The 19,375-nt window shown below is 39.3% G+C and overlaps 1 protein-coding gene and 1 long non-coding RNA gene across 2 annotated transcripts; both read left to right on the plus strand.

Moving 5' to 3' along the window:
- Nucleotides 1–6,745, plus strand: LOC133732970 (ankyrin repeat-containing protein At5g02620-like). The gene is made up of 6 exons (XM_062160571.1): nucleotides 1–1,887; nucleotides 3,966–4,133; nucleotides 4,384–4,851; nucleotides 5,055–5,207; nucleotides 5,290–5,738; nucleotides 5,958–6,745. The coding sequence occupies exons 2-6, from the start codon at nucleotides 4,010–4,012 to the stop codon at nucleotides 6,570–6,572; spliced, it is 1,809 nt and encodes a 602-aa protein (XP_062016555.1). The 5' UTR covers nucleotides 1–1,887; nucleotides 3,966–4,009; the 3' UTR covers nucleotides 6,573–6,745.
- A 7,469-nt stretch (nucleotides 6,746–14,214) lies between these two features.
- LOC133728784 (uncharacterized) lies at nucleotides 14,215–16,606 on the plus strand. The gene is made up of 5 exons (XR_009856008.1): nucleotides 14,215–14,337; nucleotides 14,435–14,503; nucleotides 14,850–14,876; nucleotides 15,023–15,373; nucleotides 15,797–16,606. It is a non-coding gene; the product is annotated as an uncharacterized LOC133728784 (long non-coding RNA).
- Nucleotides 16,607–19,375: the final 2,769 nt, after the last annotated feature.

Raw genomic sequence — 19,375 nt, forward strand, 5'->3', positions numbered from 1 at the left:
ACCTAACTTTCCGAAACTATCACAATGGTACCTGGAATTCCCAACCCGACCCAATATTCGTACCTGTCGTCCATGACGGCGTTAAGCGGCATGCCAGGTGGCATATCTTAAGGGATATTTTGGTCACTTCATTCACTTAGACTTTTTTTAATATTTTTTTCTTTCCTTTCTCAATTTTTCTTCTTCTGGTGATTTCACCAGACCTATCCTCTCTCTTTTGGGTCCCTATGCTCAGCTCTCAAACCTTGAGCACCACTGCCATCAGTTGGAGGAACACCTTCCTCCATGCCACCACACATACGGCCATACCCATGTCAGGAGCAGCGCCGTTTAGCCATTGGATAGCCTACTCGATTGCGTCTTCAATCTTCTTCTGGTCTTGTGCCTTGAGCATGGAAGCAATCTTCTCATCTTTAATGGTTTTCCTCACTTGAATCTATAGCTTTGGAATCAGGATCTTCTCGTGTTCGCAATTGAGGCCGGAATTGGCACCTCCCAAGCTTCCACCTTTTAAGCTAATCAAAACCCAAAATTTCCCACAACCCACTTCATTTCTCCCCTAAAATCAACCGACCCAAAAACGATCAGCCCCAAAGCAAACAATCTCAGAGCTATTAAACACTACCTTCCCCAGATTTCTTCTTGCAATCCCTTCTTTTACACGCAACGGCGAAAACAAGAGCAGAAGACAAAATCGGATTAAGTGTGAAGAAAGTGATTGTGAGAAAAATTAGAGGAAAACAGATAAGAGGTTGTCGAGGTCTCTCAATCGGCTCCGTTGGAGCTTAGACTCCACCATTGCTGATTGCTACTTCTCTTTGGTGTCAGAAAGTGATTTTTGCTATTAATTCACTATTTCACCATCGTTAATGGGTGGACTCCACCATTGTTGATGGCATGTTTCCTCCACCTTTGTTGATTGTTTCTGGGTTTGCTGGATTTGAATGGGGACGAGAGAGAGAGAGAGAGAGAGAGATAGACAAAAGAGGCAAAGAGAGAGAGGGAGAAAGAAAAGGGACTAAAGAATGGAGCTGGGTAAGTAAATGACACAAATACCCATCAAATATGCCACGTGGCATACGTGTTAACCCCGTCATGGACGGCGGGTACGTATATTGGGTCGGGTTGGGAATTCCAGGTACCATTGTGATAGTTTCGGAAAGTTGGATATGAAAATTTAGAATGAACCATAATTGGAGTACTGTTTGTATTTTTTTCCCTTTTATTTTATTAAGTGCAGTGTTTATAAAACTATAAAACTATACAAGGGGCCCCAAATTGATCGGGGATGGAAATTTCTTACCAATTTCCTTTAGAAATTATTAGTGGGAGACTTGAATAATAAATTTGGTCGTCGAGTTACTCTTTCTTGGCTGGTGATGATGCTTACTTTGTCCTCTATTGTTGTGGTCGCGGTTCCTCCACCTCAGAGGCATTATTATTACTCACACAGTTAGTAAAGCCATCGAGAAAGCCATGGAATATGGGGTTTTATTACTTCACATACTTTTGTCCACACCTACCACTAGTTCCTTTCACAGTTTCACTGGTGAGGTCGCTATTATATCTCTTTCTAGCTATTTTCTCAGTTGATCATGATGTGGTCCATTCATGTCCGAAAGTCTTTCCACTATGCACTAGTTTAGAGACTAGCTTATAGGCTATAATCTGTGAGAGATTGATCTTCCTGGCTTTATGGTAGCGAGCTCCATATACTTAAACTGTAAATTTCCTGCAGTGCTCCATACGTTGATCGACGACTACTTTCAGACCCCTAGCCTATATATATGCGCTTCAGGTTTTTACTGACTAAGCAAAAGTGAGCTTTGCTGCAGGCTAGGAGAGTGATACTTGCTGCTTCAGCACAGCACCATTTCATATCGATCTGTAAGCAATCTTTGCAACCATAGCTCTCTCTCTCTCTCTCTCTCTCTCTCTCACACACACACACAGACACAGATTTATTTTGATTACAGGCAAGCTGTTTCTTATCCAAAATAGTTTCAAATTTTCAATAGCAATTTCTTATATCTAAAGCAATCTTAGATTTCTGATGAGGGGACAGGAAATTATATTACCTTCAAATTTGTTTGTTTTTGGTTATATATATATATATATTACCTTCAAATTTAATGATTTCCATAGTTTTTCTTCATGCAATTTTTATTTTATTTAAAAAAATATGAATATACATAGGACTGATCACGTTATTATTATATATATATATATATATATATATATATATATATATATATATATATATATATATTACCTTCAAATTTAATGATTTCCATAGTTTTTCTTCATGCAATTTTTATTTTATTTAAAAAAATATGAATATACATAGGACTGATCACGTTATTTTAATGATGTGTTTAATTTCCGTATAAGCTGAATGCATGATCTGCATATTTTTACTTTTTCGTGATCCTTCCCTTGTAGTCAATTTTATCATACGTCCTCTCTCTCTCTTTCTCGTGTTAGACTCACTTTTCTATCACATTTCCGCAAATCAATTGTTAGATGTTTAGATATTTATGTGTAAATTATTTATGCAATATTTTAACCAAATTGAAAATCGTTAAAACATTCATAATTGTGATTTATCAGTTATGAACATGACCAATTCATGTTTGGCAGATTTGGTTCGTCCATTGATTTGATCCAGTTCGATAACTTAATGATTAGCAATTTGGAAGAAAAATTTTAGAAGTCATCTGCTTATGCATACATAAACAAATAACGGTTAATTTATCGTAATGTAATCGAAAAGTGGGTCTCCCAAACTGTTGATTAGAAAGTTCTCAACTAGTATAATATTAAGACACACACACATAGGGCCCTTCCACTAAGGGATCCCTTTTTTTTTATCTTTTCTAGGGATAGGGCATTAAACAAACTTTTTGATCACATTTTGGCATCTCAACCGTTCAGTTTTTAGGCATAATATGTAGATCATTTCTGCAAATTTTCTGCCAAATCTGTGATAGTTAAGGTATCAAACTAGATGAAATCAATGGACGAACCAAATCTAACAAACCTGAACCGTTCATACTTATAATTTTAAATCGCCGTTTTGAACGCCTTAACGATAATCAATTTAGCTGAAAGTTTTTAAAAGTGATCTATACATTAGGATCTAAAAACTGAATGATTGAGATGTCAAATTATAACCGAAAAGTTGGTCTAATGCCATATTCCTATAAAAGGCCAAAAAAGGGATCCCTCACTAGAAAGACCCTCTGTGTGTGTGTGGGGGGATGATTTCGAGAAGACCTCTTTAAACTTGAAATGTGAGGTTGTTTTTATGTGTAACATATAGTTTAATCATCTAAATCATTCATTCTCTAGTTACATACACATGAGTTCTACAAAAAATTTAACCATTTGATTATAACAATGTTCGTTTTCTTTTTATCCAATAGACTACATTTGTTTACACAATTTTGAATGACCAAATGATTATGGATATGGTTGATTTTCTGAAGACACATTCTTGCATAGGAATCTAAAGAATCAACGGTTGAAATCGCTGAATTAAGTGGTGTACTAGTGAAAAGTAGTAAAAATCTTTAAATTTTAAAAGTAACGGAGCTATATATTCCTTTTGCATTTTTTTTTGTTTTTGAAATGGGGCTGGTGCGGCTGCCCTCAAGCCTTGATTAATGAAATTGCAGAATACAAGGGGGGACGTAGAGCCTGAACCCCAGATTACAATTATAAGCATAAAGAGAACATCCTGAAATAATACCAGCTATATATTCCTTTTGCATTTTACTTGTTAAAGGAAATAAAAAAGCAACAACAAGAACAACAACAATTTTCAGTGACCCTAAAAAATATATAATCCCTTTTTTTATACTATTTGATCACTTGTTTTTCTTCCTGACTTTCAATTAAAGACAAGAATGTGAATTTTGGTTAACTATTCCTATTAAAGCTCACTAGAAATAATTTGTTTGTAGGTGCCCGCGCTGGTATGTTTACACAGTAGGTTCAATCTGGAATCATGTCTATCCCACAAGAACAACATGTACCACCTATTGGGATCCAATTAGCCACCACCATCGACATTTTGGCAGATTTACCTAAACCTAAGAGACCTTCGCTTCATCTACTAGAACACAACAATAGTATGTATCATCTCTAGTTTAGTTTCCTTTCATATCATTCATACTGACATAATTGGTAAAGCAAATGTAGCAATACAATATTAAATGGTAGATCCATGTAGTTGTATCTGACGGTGAATTGCATGGACTATTTGAAATTCATAAAACTAGCTAACTTAATGTACTGCAACATATCTTGACCACTCTATATCCAACATATCAATTATATTTTCTATATAAGGACCTTAGCCTACATAATGAAACTACACAGGAGAGCTATACCTGAAGATATGTGTGCCTCTATATAAGTATGCGCTAAAAGGTGATTGGGAAGCTGCTGAACAAATCTTGGAAAAGGATCGGAGACTTTTGAGTGCTAGCATATCAAGAGAATGGGACACTGTCCTACATATTGCAGCTGGAGCAAGACATGTTCACTTTGTGGAGAAATTGGTCGAAATCATGGACAAAGAGGACTTGGCACTCCAAGACAAAAATGATAATACTGCGCTATGCATTGCTGCCGCGGCAGGATCTATAGAGATTGTCCAAATTTTGATAAAACATAATGATTCTTTGCTGACAGTTCGAGGAGGACAAAAAATGGCACCACCCTATATGGCTGCCATGTTAGGACAATCAGAAATGGCATGGTATCTGTACCCTAAAAGTAAAAGGACGCTGGAGAAAACTGACCTCGAAAACTTGTTCTTTTCGTGCGTCAACAATGGTTTGTATGGTAGGTATACCAAAGATATCATATTTTTGTTTTTCTTATTTTATATTTAACCAGGTCAAGAGAAAATAATAATGAACAGATTGTAAAAAAAAAATTATACATGCATTTGGACATTATGGAATGTTCCAGATTAAAAAACAATGAATGAACATATGTGTACTGGTTTACGTTTTTATTCTTAACTTCTTGTGTAAAATATGCAGATTTAGCCCTACAGTTGCTAGATACTGATACAACATTAGCCAAGGCACGTACTGATATGCCGAAAAATAAAACAGCCTTGCATATCTTGGCTCGAAGGCCTTCAGTATTTGGAACCCAATGTCCAGGAATGTGGGGTAGACTCATTAAATCATGTGAGTGAATTCTTTAAAAATTAATTGTTTATCCTTATCATTATTAACCCTTTCCTTATGTTCTTCAAAATTTTCAACTCAGCCCTCCCAAGTTTTAAGTTTGGATTCAAAGGAAATTCAAATCAAGCTGATGAAGCACTTCAGCTAGTCCAACACCTTTGGGAAGAAATTTTGAAAGATGAGCATGATGACGTGATGAGTTTGATCAAATATCCCTCAAATTTAATATTTGATGCAGCAGAATTGGGCAATTATGAGTTTCTGCAAGTGCTTTTGAGCTCTTATCCTGAGTTAGTATGGGAAACTGATGAAAAAAATCGAACTATAATCCATGTCGCAGTTCTGCATCGTCATGCGAGTATCTTCAATCTAGTGCATGAGATAGGCTCAATCAAGGATGTCATAGTGACTTATGAGGATGATCAGGGTAATAATATAGTGCATATGGCTGCAAAAATAGCACCTCAAAATCAATTGAATCTAGTGTCGGGTGTAGCTCTTCAAATGCAGCGAGAGTTAGTATGGTTTGAGGTACTTCTTCTTCTCGTAGCCTTAATTTACCTTTTATTTTGATGTACGTTCTAACCAAATAATTTATCTGGTTACTCAGAGGACGAATTGTATCTGCCATATATGCATACATAGAACCAAAAACCAATGAATTCATTTAAAATTTTATATCCATCTTGATTGCTTTACTTGGATAAATGCTTTTGTGACTTCTTTAATTATATATAATTGAAATGGCAGGAAGTAAAGAAGATTGTGCAACCTCAATATATAGAGATGGAAAATAAGAAAGGAAAAACACCACAAGAATTATTCACTAAAGAGCATAGGACGTTAATGCGTCAAGGAGAAAAATGGATGAAGGACACTGCAACTTCATGCTTGCTTGTTGCGACTATTATTGCAACTGTTGTGTTTTCAGCTGCATTTAGTATACCAGGTGGCACAGATGATCATACTGGAAAGCCAAACTTTTTGAAAGATAAAGCATTTTTATACTTCACCATAGCCGACGGAGTGGCACTTTTTTCCTCTTCAACAGCAATGTTGATGTTCTTATTCATCCTCACCTCACGGTATGCAGAAAACGATTTCCTCATGTCCTTGCCCTTGAAGTTGATGGTTGGACTTACTTGCCTCTTCATCTCAATAGCATCTATGATGATGGCTTTCAGCACTGCCTTCTACTTATCTAGTCAATATGGATCAAGATGGGTTCCAGATCTTACATTTTTCTTTGCAATTGTCCCTGTTGCTTTATATGCATTTCTGCAATTTCCTCTTATGTCTGATATATCATCTTCAACATTTTGTTCGAGTCTTCTATTTCAGCCATGGAGACGTATGATATACTAAAAAGTTGCGTTGATATGCTGTACATATTCTAGCTAGTTAAACCTTTGGTCCCTAGCTACAATACTGAAGTTATATATTAATCTAGCTAGAATAAAGTTGTAATTACATATTGATCATCTATGTTGTACATGTAAGGGACAAAAGGATGAACATGGTATCAGTTTAACTCTTCATGATTTTTGCAGAATTTCTCTCATATTGATGTTGTAATAGCAGTACATCTTGTGATGTTTATAATACTTCAAAAATCAGCAACTTTATTCCCATCCCAACCCATAAAGAAACAAGCTAATTAAGTTAGCTTAAACTCAGCATTGAGTGAGCTTTAACTCAACACTAAGCTCGACATTTAAAAAAAATGCCATTTTGAACATTGATACACTAAATCATTAAATTACTCGTGAGCATATCAATAATTTTCTAAAATAAGTTAAGTTGGTCCAATATAAATAATTTATTTAAAAACTCCAAAGTGTTTAAGGAAATCTCTCTTTTATGTGTTTGGCCCAAACTCTAGGTTACTTGACCTAGTGGTAATAGGGTTTAATTAGAAAAATCTAGAGATTATCTTTCCTTGTATGATTCAGACTCTATGCATTGTAATCCTCTATATAAAGAGGCCCCTATTATCAATGAGAATACACAACAATTTCCTCTCAATTTCAGTTTCTCTACAACACGTTATCAGCACGAAGTCCTAACCCTGAAACCTAAATTCATAGCCTTCAAATCCCAGAAACCACCGCTGCCCACCTTGACGATCTCAACTCTAGGAGCCCAGAACCGGCGGCCCCACCCCCAGAACCGGCCGGAAAACAACCAAACCGGCCCCCGGAAGTGACAAAAACTCCTCTGCCCGGTTCAAGGCTTTTTCCTCCGCCTATGACATCCGTACTACACCAACTGCAGCGCACCGATCCCAGACATCCGGAACCGGAAAAATTATTCCCGGAACCGGCCTGAAGTCACCTGAACCGGCCACTAGAAGCTACTGCCTCCCCAAACCGCCACCTGCATCTCAGCCTCTGCTCCAACTCGCTGATAGAGGTCCAGTCCAGCCCAGAAGAAACCCTAGGCCCAGAAGCACAACAAGATCTCGGCCCAAAGTCTGAAGCCCAGAAGCCCAACAGCCTGAAGCCAACTGACGTCAGCCTTGCGTCATCTACCACGTCAGCACCCACGCAGGCGTCCAGTCAGCAGCCCACGTCAGCGTCAGACTGCCACGTCAGCGCCGCACTGCCACGTCAGCAGCCCGGTCAACTCCGGTCAACGACCGCCGGCGACTTTTCCGACCCACTTTTTCCTGCGACTTTTTCCGGCCAAATTTTCCGGCGACTTATTTCGAGATATTTTTTACTAAACGTTCCCGTTTTTTAGAGTTTTTAAATTCAATTTCTCTTCTTTTCTCGGGGACTTTCAACTTCCCTTCTTCTACCCTCCTTTCTTCTTCATAGGGGAGACCAAAAGCCGAACTGTGGGGGTTCGTGCTCACTCCAAGCTTCGAGCTTGTAGAGTCCTCCAAACTTAAGAGTTTGTTGAGAAGAAAACGATCGACCACACAAATCATTGTTTCGATCTAATCCAACCCCTCTTGGAATTGAATTTCTTGGAAGCGACTACGCTCGGAAATTCCTAATTTCTTGGAAGCGACTACGCTCGGAAATTCCTATTTTATTGGAAGCGACTACGCTCAGAAATTTTATATGTTTTCGTGGTAGCCTTTCACGCTCCGAAACTAACCTTAATTTCTTGTTCTCTTTCAGGATGAGTAACCTGAACAAATTGGACTTTGCTCCATTGGGAACAACTGGCTCTGAATATCACAGGTGGGTTCGTGATGTCCGCTAGCATCTCAAGGCCGATGGAATCCTGGATACGATTCTCGAGCCTAGCCAGGACGTGCTAACTGTTGAGCAAGCTCAAGCTTTGGAAGCAAATAGAGCAGCCTTAGAGGCAAATAAGGCGAAAGCCATCATCCTAATGACTCGTCATATGGATGATTCGCTCCAGTACGAGTGTATGAATAAAGAAGACCCCAGAAGGCTGTGGGTCTCACTCGAAGAAAGATTTGGCAACGTCCGTGACTCCTTGCTTCCTGACCTAGAAGTGAGATGGCATAGCCTCCGCTCCTATGATTTCAAGTCAGTTCTTGACTACAACTCGGAAGCACTTAGCATTAAATCCTTAATGGAATTCTGTGGTAAAGAGATCACAAATGCGATGTTGATTGAGAAGACTCTCTCTACCTTCCCCGTTTCTGCATTGATGGTTGCTAAGAACTATCGAATTGATGTTACTGCAGGACGGATCACAAGGTTTCATGAGCTCATTGGAGCTATGAATGTCACTGAAAAGTATGACAACATCCTTGTGAAGAACTATAATTCGAGATCCGTGGAAATAGAGCATATTTCGGAATCCAATTATAGTCGTGCCCCTAAGAGAAGGCGCCAAGAGCAAAACCCTAACATTAGGGATACTTCTGGACTTTCTGGTCCATATAATCGCTCTACTTGGGAAGGTAATCGCCAAAATAGGCGAACACAGAACCGAAGAGGTCAACGTGGAAAGAGAGAGGGAGGCAACGCTCTGGCCATGTTGGTGGCTCCACCAACACTAAGAGCCATCTTAATGACGCTTTCAAAGCGCCTCAATCAATGGAGTTTGAGCAAAGAGATGTATGTTCTCAATGTGGAGTGTCTGATCATTGGGCACACATTTGTAGAGCTCGTGAAGAACTTGTCACCGCCTACAAAGCATATTTGTGAAGCAAGAGAAGCTCACTATGTAGAACAAGAAGATCAAGAAGATGATCTAGAGTGAAGGGTTGAAGACTACGAATCTAGCTGGGATCAATAGATCGCCAATTCTGTTTAAGTCTTTATTTTCCAAGAGATGTAGGCAATTGCCATATTATTTTTGTAGTAGATGCCTATGGTTTAGTCTTTCTTCAAAGTAGGCGTACTCAATGTAAATGTGATGTCTAGGAAGGTTTTGAGATAAGTGGTAATTAAGCGAGCTTTGCTCCACCGACATCTCCCTACTCACCTGGTCACATTTGCGTTGGAATTACCGAAAGAAGTTAGACGACTACCATTGTTTTGCATTAGCTAAGCATTTGGATTAGATTCTCCTAATGGTTAAGAGACAATGATGTACTTCATTGGCTTATGAATAAAATTTTGAGTTTTTTTTCATTATGACTCCATTTTGATTCATGAGCATGTCACTTTGTGACTACGATGGCTGGGTCATCGGTATTAATTCAAGGACATGGAATAGCCCAAGTTCTCTTTGCCAAATGGCACCTTGATTAATGTCACAAAAACTCTCTACGCTCCTAGGGCAACTCGCACCTATGGATAGCCAACGGATTCCATGCAAAAACGCATGTAGAGAACAGAAATAAGTTCCTTTGCAATGCCTCTAATGATTGCGAACGAAGGCGCATCTTAGAGAAGTTTATGTGTCTCTCTAGTGGACTCTATGTCACTATTCGAGCTATTAAATCCAATAAAGTTATGAGAGAAGATCTCTTGGATTTAGACACATATTGGCTTTGTCTCGACAGGATAAGTCACCCTGGTCATGATATGATGATCCGTCTACTAAAGGCTTCACATGGACACCCTCGAGCGAAATGAAGCAAGAATCAAAAATTGGTTCCTGGACTTAGCAAGACCGCAACAATTGCAGCATCTGGCGCTGCAGCTGTCTTGGGGCGCCATATGGCCGCCCAAGTCCCTTGTGACAACGCTATATATGGCGCTACCCATGGCCATGACGCCATGGATGTCAATCCCCATGGTTATAACGCCATGGATGGCACTTCCCATGGTCATGACACCATGATGGGTGATGTAGTCACAAACTTTGCTTCAATATGCGTTTCAAACGCTCAGGCCCAACCAAAACTCTCATTGGTTGCTTCTAAGGCCTCTCGCTTATTTTACAAAGCCACTTCCTTAGGAAAATTAGGACTGAGGCCGTCCTATGCAAAGGATATGAAAATACTCATTATGTTCTTACATAGAATCCGTAGGGATTCTGTGGACTGATTCCACCAACTTGCAGACGTTTAAATATCTCATGATGTTGGTTGATATGCCAAGATGCTGGTCCCGTGTTGTGCCATTGTCCACCTGTAATGCTGCTTATGCTACACTCCTAGCACATATCATACAACAACGGGCTCACTCCCCGGATCATCCTATTCCGTCAATTGGACTTGACGATGCTAGAGAGTTTACATCGAAGACTTTCGATGGTTATTGCATTGGGACTAATGTTGGACATTATATTCCCATGAACACACCCACATGGTCTCGCGGAAACGACTACGATGGTAGTCCGGACATTGGTAATGCGCACCAATTTGCTTATATCCGCCTGGGGTGATGCAATATCGCATGCAGCCATGCTAATTCGTCTACGACCTACCGCCACTCAATGTCTCTCTGCGTTACAGCTAGTGACTGGGTACAAGTATTTTGTACTTACGCACATTTGAGTGAGCCATTTATGTGCCAATTGCGCTGCCACAGCTCACTATGATAGGTCCTCATAGACGAATGGGCAACTACGTTGGATTTGAGACTCCAACTATCGTCCGCCACTTAATGCCCTTGCTAGGCGATCTCCTTACCACTAGATTTGCTGATGTCACTTTGATGAGACAGTCTTCCCGTCGTTAGGGAGAGATACGAACACGAATGTTCAATAGGAACGACAGGAATTGTCGTAGTCTGTCCCCACTATGTCTCATCTCGATCCCTGTTAAAGTGACGAGATCACACAAATATGCTGCAAACATGCCTGCAAGGATGGACGTCCCTACGAGAGGACGTAGCGCCATCCTACACAGAGGTAGGCATGGCGCCAACGCCATAGAGAGTGGCACTCTGGCGTTACAGGCCATGGCCCCAGCTAGGATGCATGGGAGGCCCGTAGGTTTCGAAGGATACTTTGGCACACTCCAATCTTTTGATCATCGACACTCAAAATCCGTCTCATGAGAATCTTTCGGGTTATGGTTATCGTTGGGGCACGCCTCAACGTCAGAACCTATTCCTGAGAATATAGAGCTCTATGAAACTTACACTAGTGTACATGAGACGTGGGATAAAAACTTCATCATAATTGATGATGTAGTCACGCATTTCGTTGCGCATGAGTTTGTTGAGTCCGATGATATCGAACCACGCTCCATTGATGAATGAATGCCAACGTAGAGAGATTTGGCCTAAATGGAAAGATGTGATCCAGGTTAAGTTGGATTCTCTAACGAAGAGGAAGGTTTTTGAGCCAGTGATGCCAACACCTCCTAAGATAAAACCTATTGACTAATGGGTCTTCGTTAGAAAGCGTGATGAGAAAAAGAGATGGTAATCTCGCCTTATGGCGCAAGGCTTCTCACAAAACGCCCTGGAATAGACTACGATGAGACATATTCTCTCGTAATGGATGTCATTACACTCCACTACCCTGTCAGTTTGGTAGTTTCCGAATAACTGATCATGCAGCTTACAAATGTGGTCACTACGTATCTCTATGGGGATCTAGATACAGAATGTACATGAAGGTTCATGGTGAACTTCATTTACCCAAGTCAAGTGGCTCTAGACCACGGAGCGCGTTTTACAAAGAGGTTGAAACGCTCACTAAGATGACTACTTGATTGGGAAGGGATATGCCCACGCGTTTCCATAAACAAGTTTCGGATTCTATCGCGGTTCATGTTGGACATGATCTTCATTAGAAGCCCTTAAAGAGTTAAGGGAAACCGCTGAACACTAGAAATCCGAGTTTGAGATGAAGGATTTTGGGAGAACACGATTATGTCTCGGTTTGGAACTTGAGCATCGTGTTGATAGATGGTTAGGCATTTTGACAAGATCAAACTTTCAAGCACCCCCATGATCGTCCGTAGTCTTGATCCTGAAAAGGATCCTCTTCGTCGAAAGGATGATGACGAAGATGTGCTAGAGGCAGAAGTGCCTTACTTAGTACAATTGGCGCATTATTGTACTTATCTCAATGCACAAGACCGGACATCTCATATGTTGTGAACTTGTTAGCTAAGGTATAGTTGTGCGCCAACGCGATGCCATTGGATTGGTGTAAAAGGTATCTTTCAGTACTTGAGATGTACGATTGATATGGGCTTGTTCTATCCCTACAGAGAGATGATGGATTCGGACCCATCACACACCAGGAACACCGCTAACACTGGCCTGCGTCTACTATCCCCATCCCAAAACGACATGTGTTTTGGAAGGTTTAGCTGATGTTGGGTATCTCTCTGACCCACACAAAGGTCATTCCCAAAATGGTTAAGTGTTCACCATGGGTAAAGACCGTGATATCTTGGAGGTCTACAGAAATAGACCTTAGTCGCTATATCTTCGAACAATGCAGAGATCATTGCTCTTCACGAAGAGGTTCGTGAATGTATATGGATTGGATCCATAATTACGCATGTTCGAACAATTGTGGTTTGAAGTCTACCATAGATGAGCCTACGAGCATTTAGGATAATGCTGCTTGTTTTGAACAAATGAAGCAAGGCTACATCAAAAGCGACAACGCCAAGCATAATCAGCAACAACAGACTCTCCTCAAGATCAAAGTGAACTAGGTTCAATCTGAGGACAGTGTGGCAGACTTGCTCACTAAGTCATTGCCTAAATTCCACTTTCGAGAGACATGTTGGTAGCATCGTTTGCGGAAGTTACCCGAACTCCCATGACCGTAGTCATCAGGGGGAGATGCAGACATCAGGGGGAGATGTCTACATGTAGGGTCTCGAAACGTGAAGGGTGTGTTGTGCTCTTTTTCCCCTTCGACCGAGGTTATTTTTGTCCCACTGGGTTTTTGTTACTCGGCAAGGTTTTTAACGAGGCAACGAGAGAAGCACCGCGTTTGGGCAACACAAGGGGGAGTGTTTAAGGAAATCTCTCTTTTATGTGTTTGGGCCAAACTCTAGGTTCACTACAAGAAAAGTTGTTTTTTACCGCGCGCAATTTACGGCGCACATTGATCCACGCCGTAAAAGATATGTTTTTACGGCGCACATTTGACGCGTGCCGTGAAAGTAATGTATGTTTAGGTTTTTACGGCGTACATTTGATGCGTGCCGTAAAAGTGATGTATATTTAGTTTTTTACGGCGCACATTTGATGCATGCCGTAAATATTACAACACATTTACGGCACACTTTTATTGCACGCCGTAAAAGTGAGGTGTATTTAGTTTTTTACGGCGCACATTTAATGCATGCCGTAAATATTACAACACATTTACTGCACACTTTTATTGCACGCCGTAAAAGTGATGTGTATTTAGGATTTTACTGCACACATTTGATGTACGCCTTAAATGACATGTTTTCAATATTTATTTAATTTTTACACTGCCCGCTCTTTTTTTTTGGCAAAATCTTAAATTTCCCACCCTTTTTTTAATTCTTCTCACTTCATTCTTTATACTTTTTCTTAGTCTTCGACTCTGGGACCAAATCCCTCTAATCTCTTCCCCACTTGCAAACCAGAAACAAAGTAACTAGAATTCTTTGGTCATTCTAAGTACTACAAATTCCCTCCCCAAGAATGGGTAATTTCTAGGGCCTGTGTATCTTGGGCTCTTTCCTACTAGCACTGTGGCTAAGTCCGTAAGAAAACCCTAAATCCCAGCTTTCACTTTCGTTCGTTCTCTCATACGTTCCGCCTTCGATCTCTCACAGGAACGCCCCGCCGAACCAAAGATGGTGAGCTTTCCTTTCGTCTTCTCCGAAAGCCAAGATTTACCTTCTCTCTCTGTAACACTCCTTGGTTCTTCTCTGATCTTTGTTTTTGTTTACATAGCCTTTCAAGAGGTACGGCGAGGACTACAGCAAGCTCGTCGTCATCGTTGACGTCATTGACCAGAACAGAGTACTTCCTCTTTCCCTTGCCCTTTGTAATTTTTTGTTTTTCTTTTTTAGAATTTTGCAATTTTGTGCTTTCCTTTGGTAAATGCTTAATCAGGGATTCCATGAGAAATTATATGCATTTGAATGAATGTTCACTATGTATTGGAAGTGGCTAATTGTTATTTGTTCTGTATGTGTAAACATGTATGTATTTATCAAGTTTTTAGTGAGTTTCGTTTTCAGAGGGAAATTGTATTTATCAAGTTCTTAATCAAAACCCAGATTTTGATTGTCTTTGTTGTGTAATTTTTTGATTTTCTTTTCTGGGTTTATCTGCTAATTCCCCAATTTGTTTTCAATTCTTGCAGGCCTGTGTTGCAGCTGCTTTACCGCTTGTAAGCAATCCCACTCTATTAGTCTTGAGACAAGTTTGTTTATTTTCTTATTTTGTCCTATAAAGCTTCCATCTTTAATTGATTTAATGGAAACACAGTTGGTTAATGAACTCTGAATTTTGTTTATTGTGGGAATTTGATTATAGATATGCATCAGTGATGGCCATAGAGAGCACATCAAAACTAGATGATGAGCAGTGGCTTGCTTATTAGATTATTTACTCTTTCCTCACTCTCTCGGAGACGGTTATCCAACCCACTTTAGAATGGTATAGAGGAGGCAAAGACCATCATGATTTATCCAGCAAGTCCCCAAGTGGCAAAGGCAAGAACAGAGCTCAAGTAATTAGAAATTGACCTCATAAAGCTTGGAATTTTGAAGTATTAGAGTTGAAATTGCTGAGACAGTTTCTTTATAATGCAGATGTTTACTCAGAAGGGACTAATTATTGGACGCTTTCCGCGCAGACGTCCCATTTTGGAAAAGCTTAGTAATTGTAAGTCACTGCATTCTTAGCATGATATCTTATGTGATTTTGGCTCCATCATCTAATATCGTATTGCAATAGATTTAGTTTTACTATTTTTTGTGTAACATTTACTTTTGACTTTATATCAATCTCTTGGCTTTGTAGTATCCACTTTTGCATGTTAGCCAGGATTATGATCTAAAAAACTATTGGAAGAGATACTAGTATGATGTAATGTGAGGATTGTGGAACCACGTTGCATGGCTAAAATGCTCTATGAGTAATTTCTTATATATGTAAAGATGTTCTATGGGTAAGGCACATGGTTGAGAATGTTTGTATGGACTATTGAGCTCCTTCCTCCTCCTTTGCGGTTTCACTAGCTCTCATATTCTCTTTTTTGTTTTAGATCACATTATGACACCCCTCTTTTTCTCTTTTTTTACTCAGCTGCTCGTCATAGCTTTTATGCATTTCAAGGAAGCCAGTTGGGATATCATGGTGTGAGTTGATGCTGAAGAGAAGTTTGTCAGACCTTATAATGATGTTAGATTGCATAACCAGCATAAATCGTCTAGGCATACAGTTGTACAATGTGGACTAGTTGAAACTGGAACCCTGATGAAGCCTTACCATGTGTCTCTATTGAGACTTTTCTGTTTTCACCCTTCTTGTTAGCCTTATAAATCTAACTGACTTATTCGTTGTTAGTTTTTGAATTGCAAAAGTAAATGCGGTCTCAAAGTTAGGGGGCTGTGCTTTTATGCCATTACTGCCTTTAATGCCATTTATCTTTTTGCACTGATGGTAGTAGCCCATCCTTTTGTTCCGTTGTTGGATGGATAAAGAAGACGAGCTCATATATTCACTGCCAAAATTTGGGCCACGTTTGCTGTTACTCCATTTTTTTTGATTTTGTTTATTCAATTGTGATTTCACTTCTGAGAATTGATATTGGCAATTTCTTTATTTACCATATTCATGGCACACTTGGATTATATGAATTGATAAGTATTTCAGGTTTAAAGTGTAGATATGCATTTTAGTTGGACTTTCTGGACATCTCTTGCTTCCTTCCTATTTCAGTCAAACTTATGATCGTTTATTGCAGTTCATCTGATGATCGAATCTTGCCACCCTGCGTTGATCTCCATATTAGATACAATTCCTTCCAAGAATTTTGTTCTCCATGTAGTTCAAATGGTCCTATCTTCCTACTTGCAGAAGTCACAGGACATTGAAAATAAAACATTATTTTCATCAGGTTTGTTCTTATAAGTCATTTTAATTTTTTTAGTGATGAGGTTTGCTTTGGGATTATTGTTTTAGTTTGTTCTTTCCAAGGGAGGTTATATCATGTTGTAATTTCCATAAGCAGACTTCTAATTTGGTTCATGGTTTCCATGTTGTCTCGTCATGATAGTAAAGCCTTGATAAATATCCATCATGCTTTGTCATGTGTACCTTTATAATGTTGAGGATGCAGTTCTCAAAGTTACTATTGAATGCAACATCATTAGTTTGGCTTGTTTATACATGAGTTCCATAGTCTAAAGCTGCAATAGGAATTGTCATTTAAGCATTTATTTGTTCTGATTTCAGTACCAATACAATGCAATAGGGTCTAATCTAGTGTTGTTGCCTTTGTATATCAGGTGATTGAGCAGTAAAGAGCACCAGACGATTTGGTATATATTTTCAGATTATGTGGATTTAAGTTGTAGATGTGTAGTTTGATTTATTGATGTAATGTGATCTGCTACTTATACATTTTCAAATATTGTCATGCATTTTGTAAAAGAGATTAATTATAATGATAATTTGATTGAACTGTTTCTCATACATTTGATTTGTCATGGATGCATGAGTGGTGATACTAATGTGAAATTGGTACACCTAATTTTTTTTTTATTTCTTTTAAAACCTTATTTACGGCATGCAAAGTATGCCTTAAATGGGAACTCAATCGCTCTTTTACGGCACACAGTATACGCCTTAAATAGAAGGTCTTTTACGGTGTGCAACATGTGTCGTAAATAACATGTGTGAAATTTCCGATATCACTTTGACGGCGTTCTTGGATGCACTTTAACGGCGCATTTTAGTGTGCCGTAAATGAGGTACGTCTTTTACGGCTCGGGCATTTACAGCCTGCTTTTGTGCGCCATAAATATCCTTTTACGGCACACATTGTGGGCCGTAAAAGACTATTTTTGGTGTAGTGGTTACTTGACCTAGTGGTAATAGGGTTTAATTAGAAGAATCTAGAGATTATTTTTCCTTGTATGATTCAGACTCTATGCATTGTAATCCTCTATATAAAGAGGCCCCTATTATCAATGAGAATACACAACAATTTCCTCTCAATTTCAGTTTCTCTACAACACAAAGAACGAATACATTGTTCATTGGTAAAAAAATTTCACTTTTTATATTAATATATATTGAAAAGTTAAAGCCAATGCTTCCATTCATTTGGATCATTGTTTTTTTTTTTTTTTTTTTTTTTTTTTTTTAAGGGGTTTGGAACCCAGCCTAACTGGGAGGCTTAGCCCCACGCCCGAATATTATTAATAATAAGAGAACCAGTGTACAACGAGGGGGACATATAACATTCACCTCGAGTAGTAGTACAAGAATCCTCATAGAGTGCGTCCTGAATAATAACAGGAGCCTCCTCTAACCAATACTCATCTAAATACGATAGACTAGCGAGGTGTGCCAATCTATGTGCAGAATCATTCGCTTCACGATATATAGACTGTACTCTAGTTGAAAGAATAGAGCTCAGATAAGCCTTGCAATCCTCCACAATACAGCCAACTTCTGACAAGTCCTCCATAGCTCCATTAACCGCAGTAACAACCATAGCACAATCAGTTTCAATATCAATATTGATCATGCCTTGATGAATAGCCAGGAGAAGACCAGCTCTCATCGCTTCAATTTCCATGTGTAAAGCAGATTGAGCAAAAGATAAAGGGCTGCAATAGCAGCTAAAAACGTACCATTTTCATCTCGAATAACTGCCCCAATTCCTCCCCGTCCACTATCTGCATGAAATGCCCAGTCAACATTCAATTTCAGTCTACCACTAGGTGGGTGCTGCCATCGAGTCATGGGATGCTTCTGCTTCAAAATTGTAACCTTGTGAACCTGTTGATAGTCAGAAAGAAGTTTAGATGCCCCACAGGCAGTATTCAAAGGGTTGAAGGTGCCACCCTTCCAAAGAACTCTGTTTCTTTCGAACCAAATTGCCCATAGTAACATAAGAAAAACGTCACACTGTTGCTGGGGTAGTGTCGCAGCGACATCACGTACCCATGCAGCTAAATTGGAAGCAGGTAACATCCTCGGCTTCAAGGTAAGTGGTCCAAAAAACCAGAACTCCTCCACCCTTTTGCAATTTCTGAAAACATGAAGGTCATCTTCAACCGCTTGGTGACAAAACACGCAGCTCAAATCATCAATATTACACTTCTTTGCTAGGGCCACTTTAGTGGGTAATATGCCTCTTAATAACCTCCAAGTCAAGCTACGTACCTTTGGTGGTACGCATGCATTCCATGCAATCATCCATTGGTCAATACCTTTCCATCTTGTCCCCCCTGACGTAGAAGCATGCACAGATAGGTTTTCAGTGGATCTAAAAATATGGTAGCCACTCCGAACTGAGTAAATGCCTTTTTTTATCGAAGTGCCAGACCCATTTGTCCCCAACCACTCTAGTACTAAGAGGAATGCTAGCAATAAGACCAGCCTCATGTTGGGTGAATAAATGGATCATTGTTTTTATTTGTTGCAGTCTTGCATACCCCCTACTTAGATGATTATTTTTCTTTGTATTTGTCTTCGTTGTTTGATATATGTGACCTATATTAAAGATCAAGCAAAAAAAGAGTGTGATGTAGTAGCCTTTAGCGTGGGAAAATTATTCATATAATATTATAAATGAGAATATATACAATAATACAATTATGTTTTTACCTACTCAATAAATTCACTGCTCAGTTGTGCTCAACTGTGCCA

Source organism: Rosa rugosa, chromosome 2, assembly GCF_958449725.1.
Source record: "Rosa rugosa chromosome 2, drRosRugo1.1, whole genome shotgun sequence".
Classification (NCBI taxonomy): domain Eukaryota; kingdom Viridiplantae; phylum Streptophyta; class Magnoliopsida; order Rosales; family Rosaceae; genus Rosa; species Rosa rugosa.

Bases quoted from the DNA above. Each gene is read 5' to 3' on its own strand.
- LOC133732970 (XM_062160571.1), top strand. From the start codon at position 4,010: ATGTCTATCCCACAAGAACAACATGTACCACCTATTGGGATCCAATTA. The intron at 4,134-4,383 runs GTATGTATCATC...GAAACTACACAG, and splicing joins TCTACTAGAACACAACAATA to GAGAGCTATACCTGAAGATA. The intron at 5,739-5,957 runs GTACTTCTTCTT...TTGAAATGGCAG, and splicing joins GAGAGTTAGTATGGTTTGAG to GAAGTAAAGAAGATTGTGCA.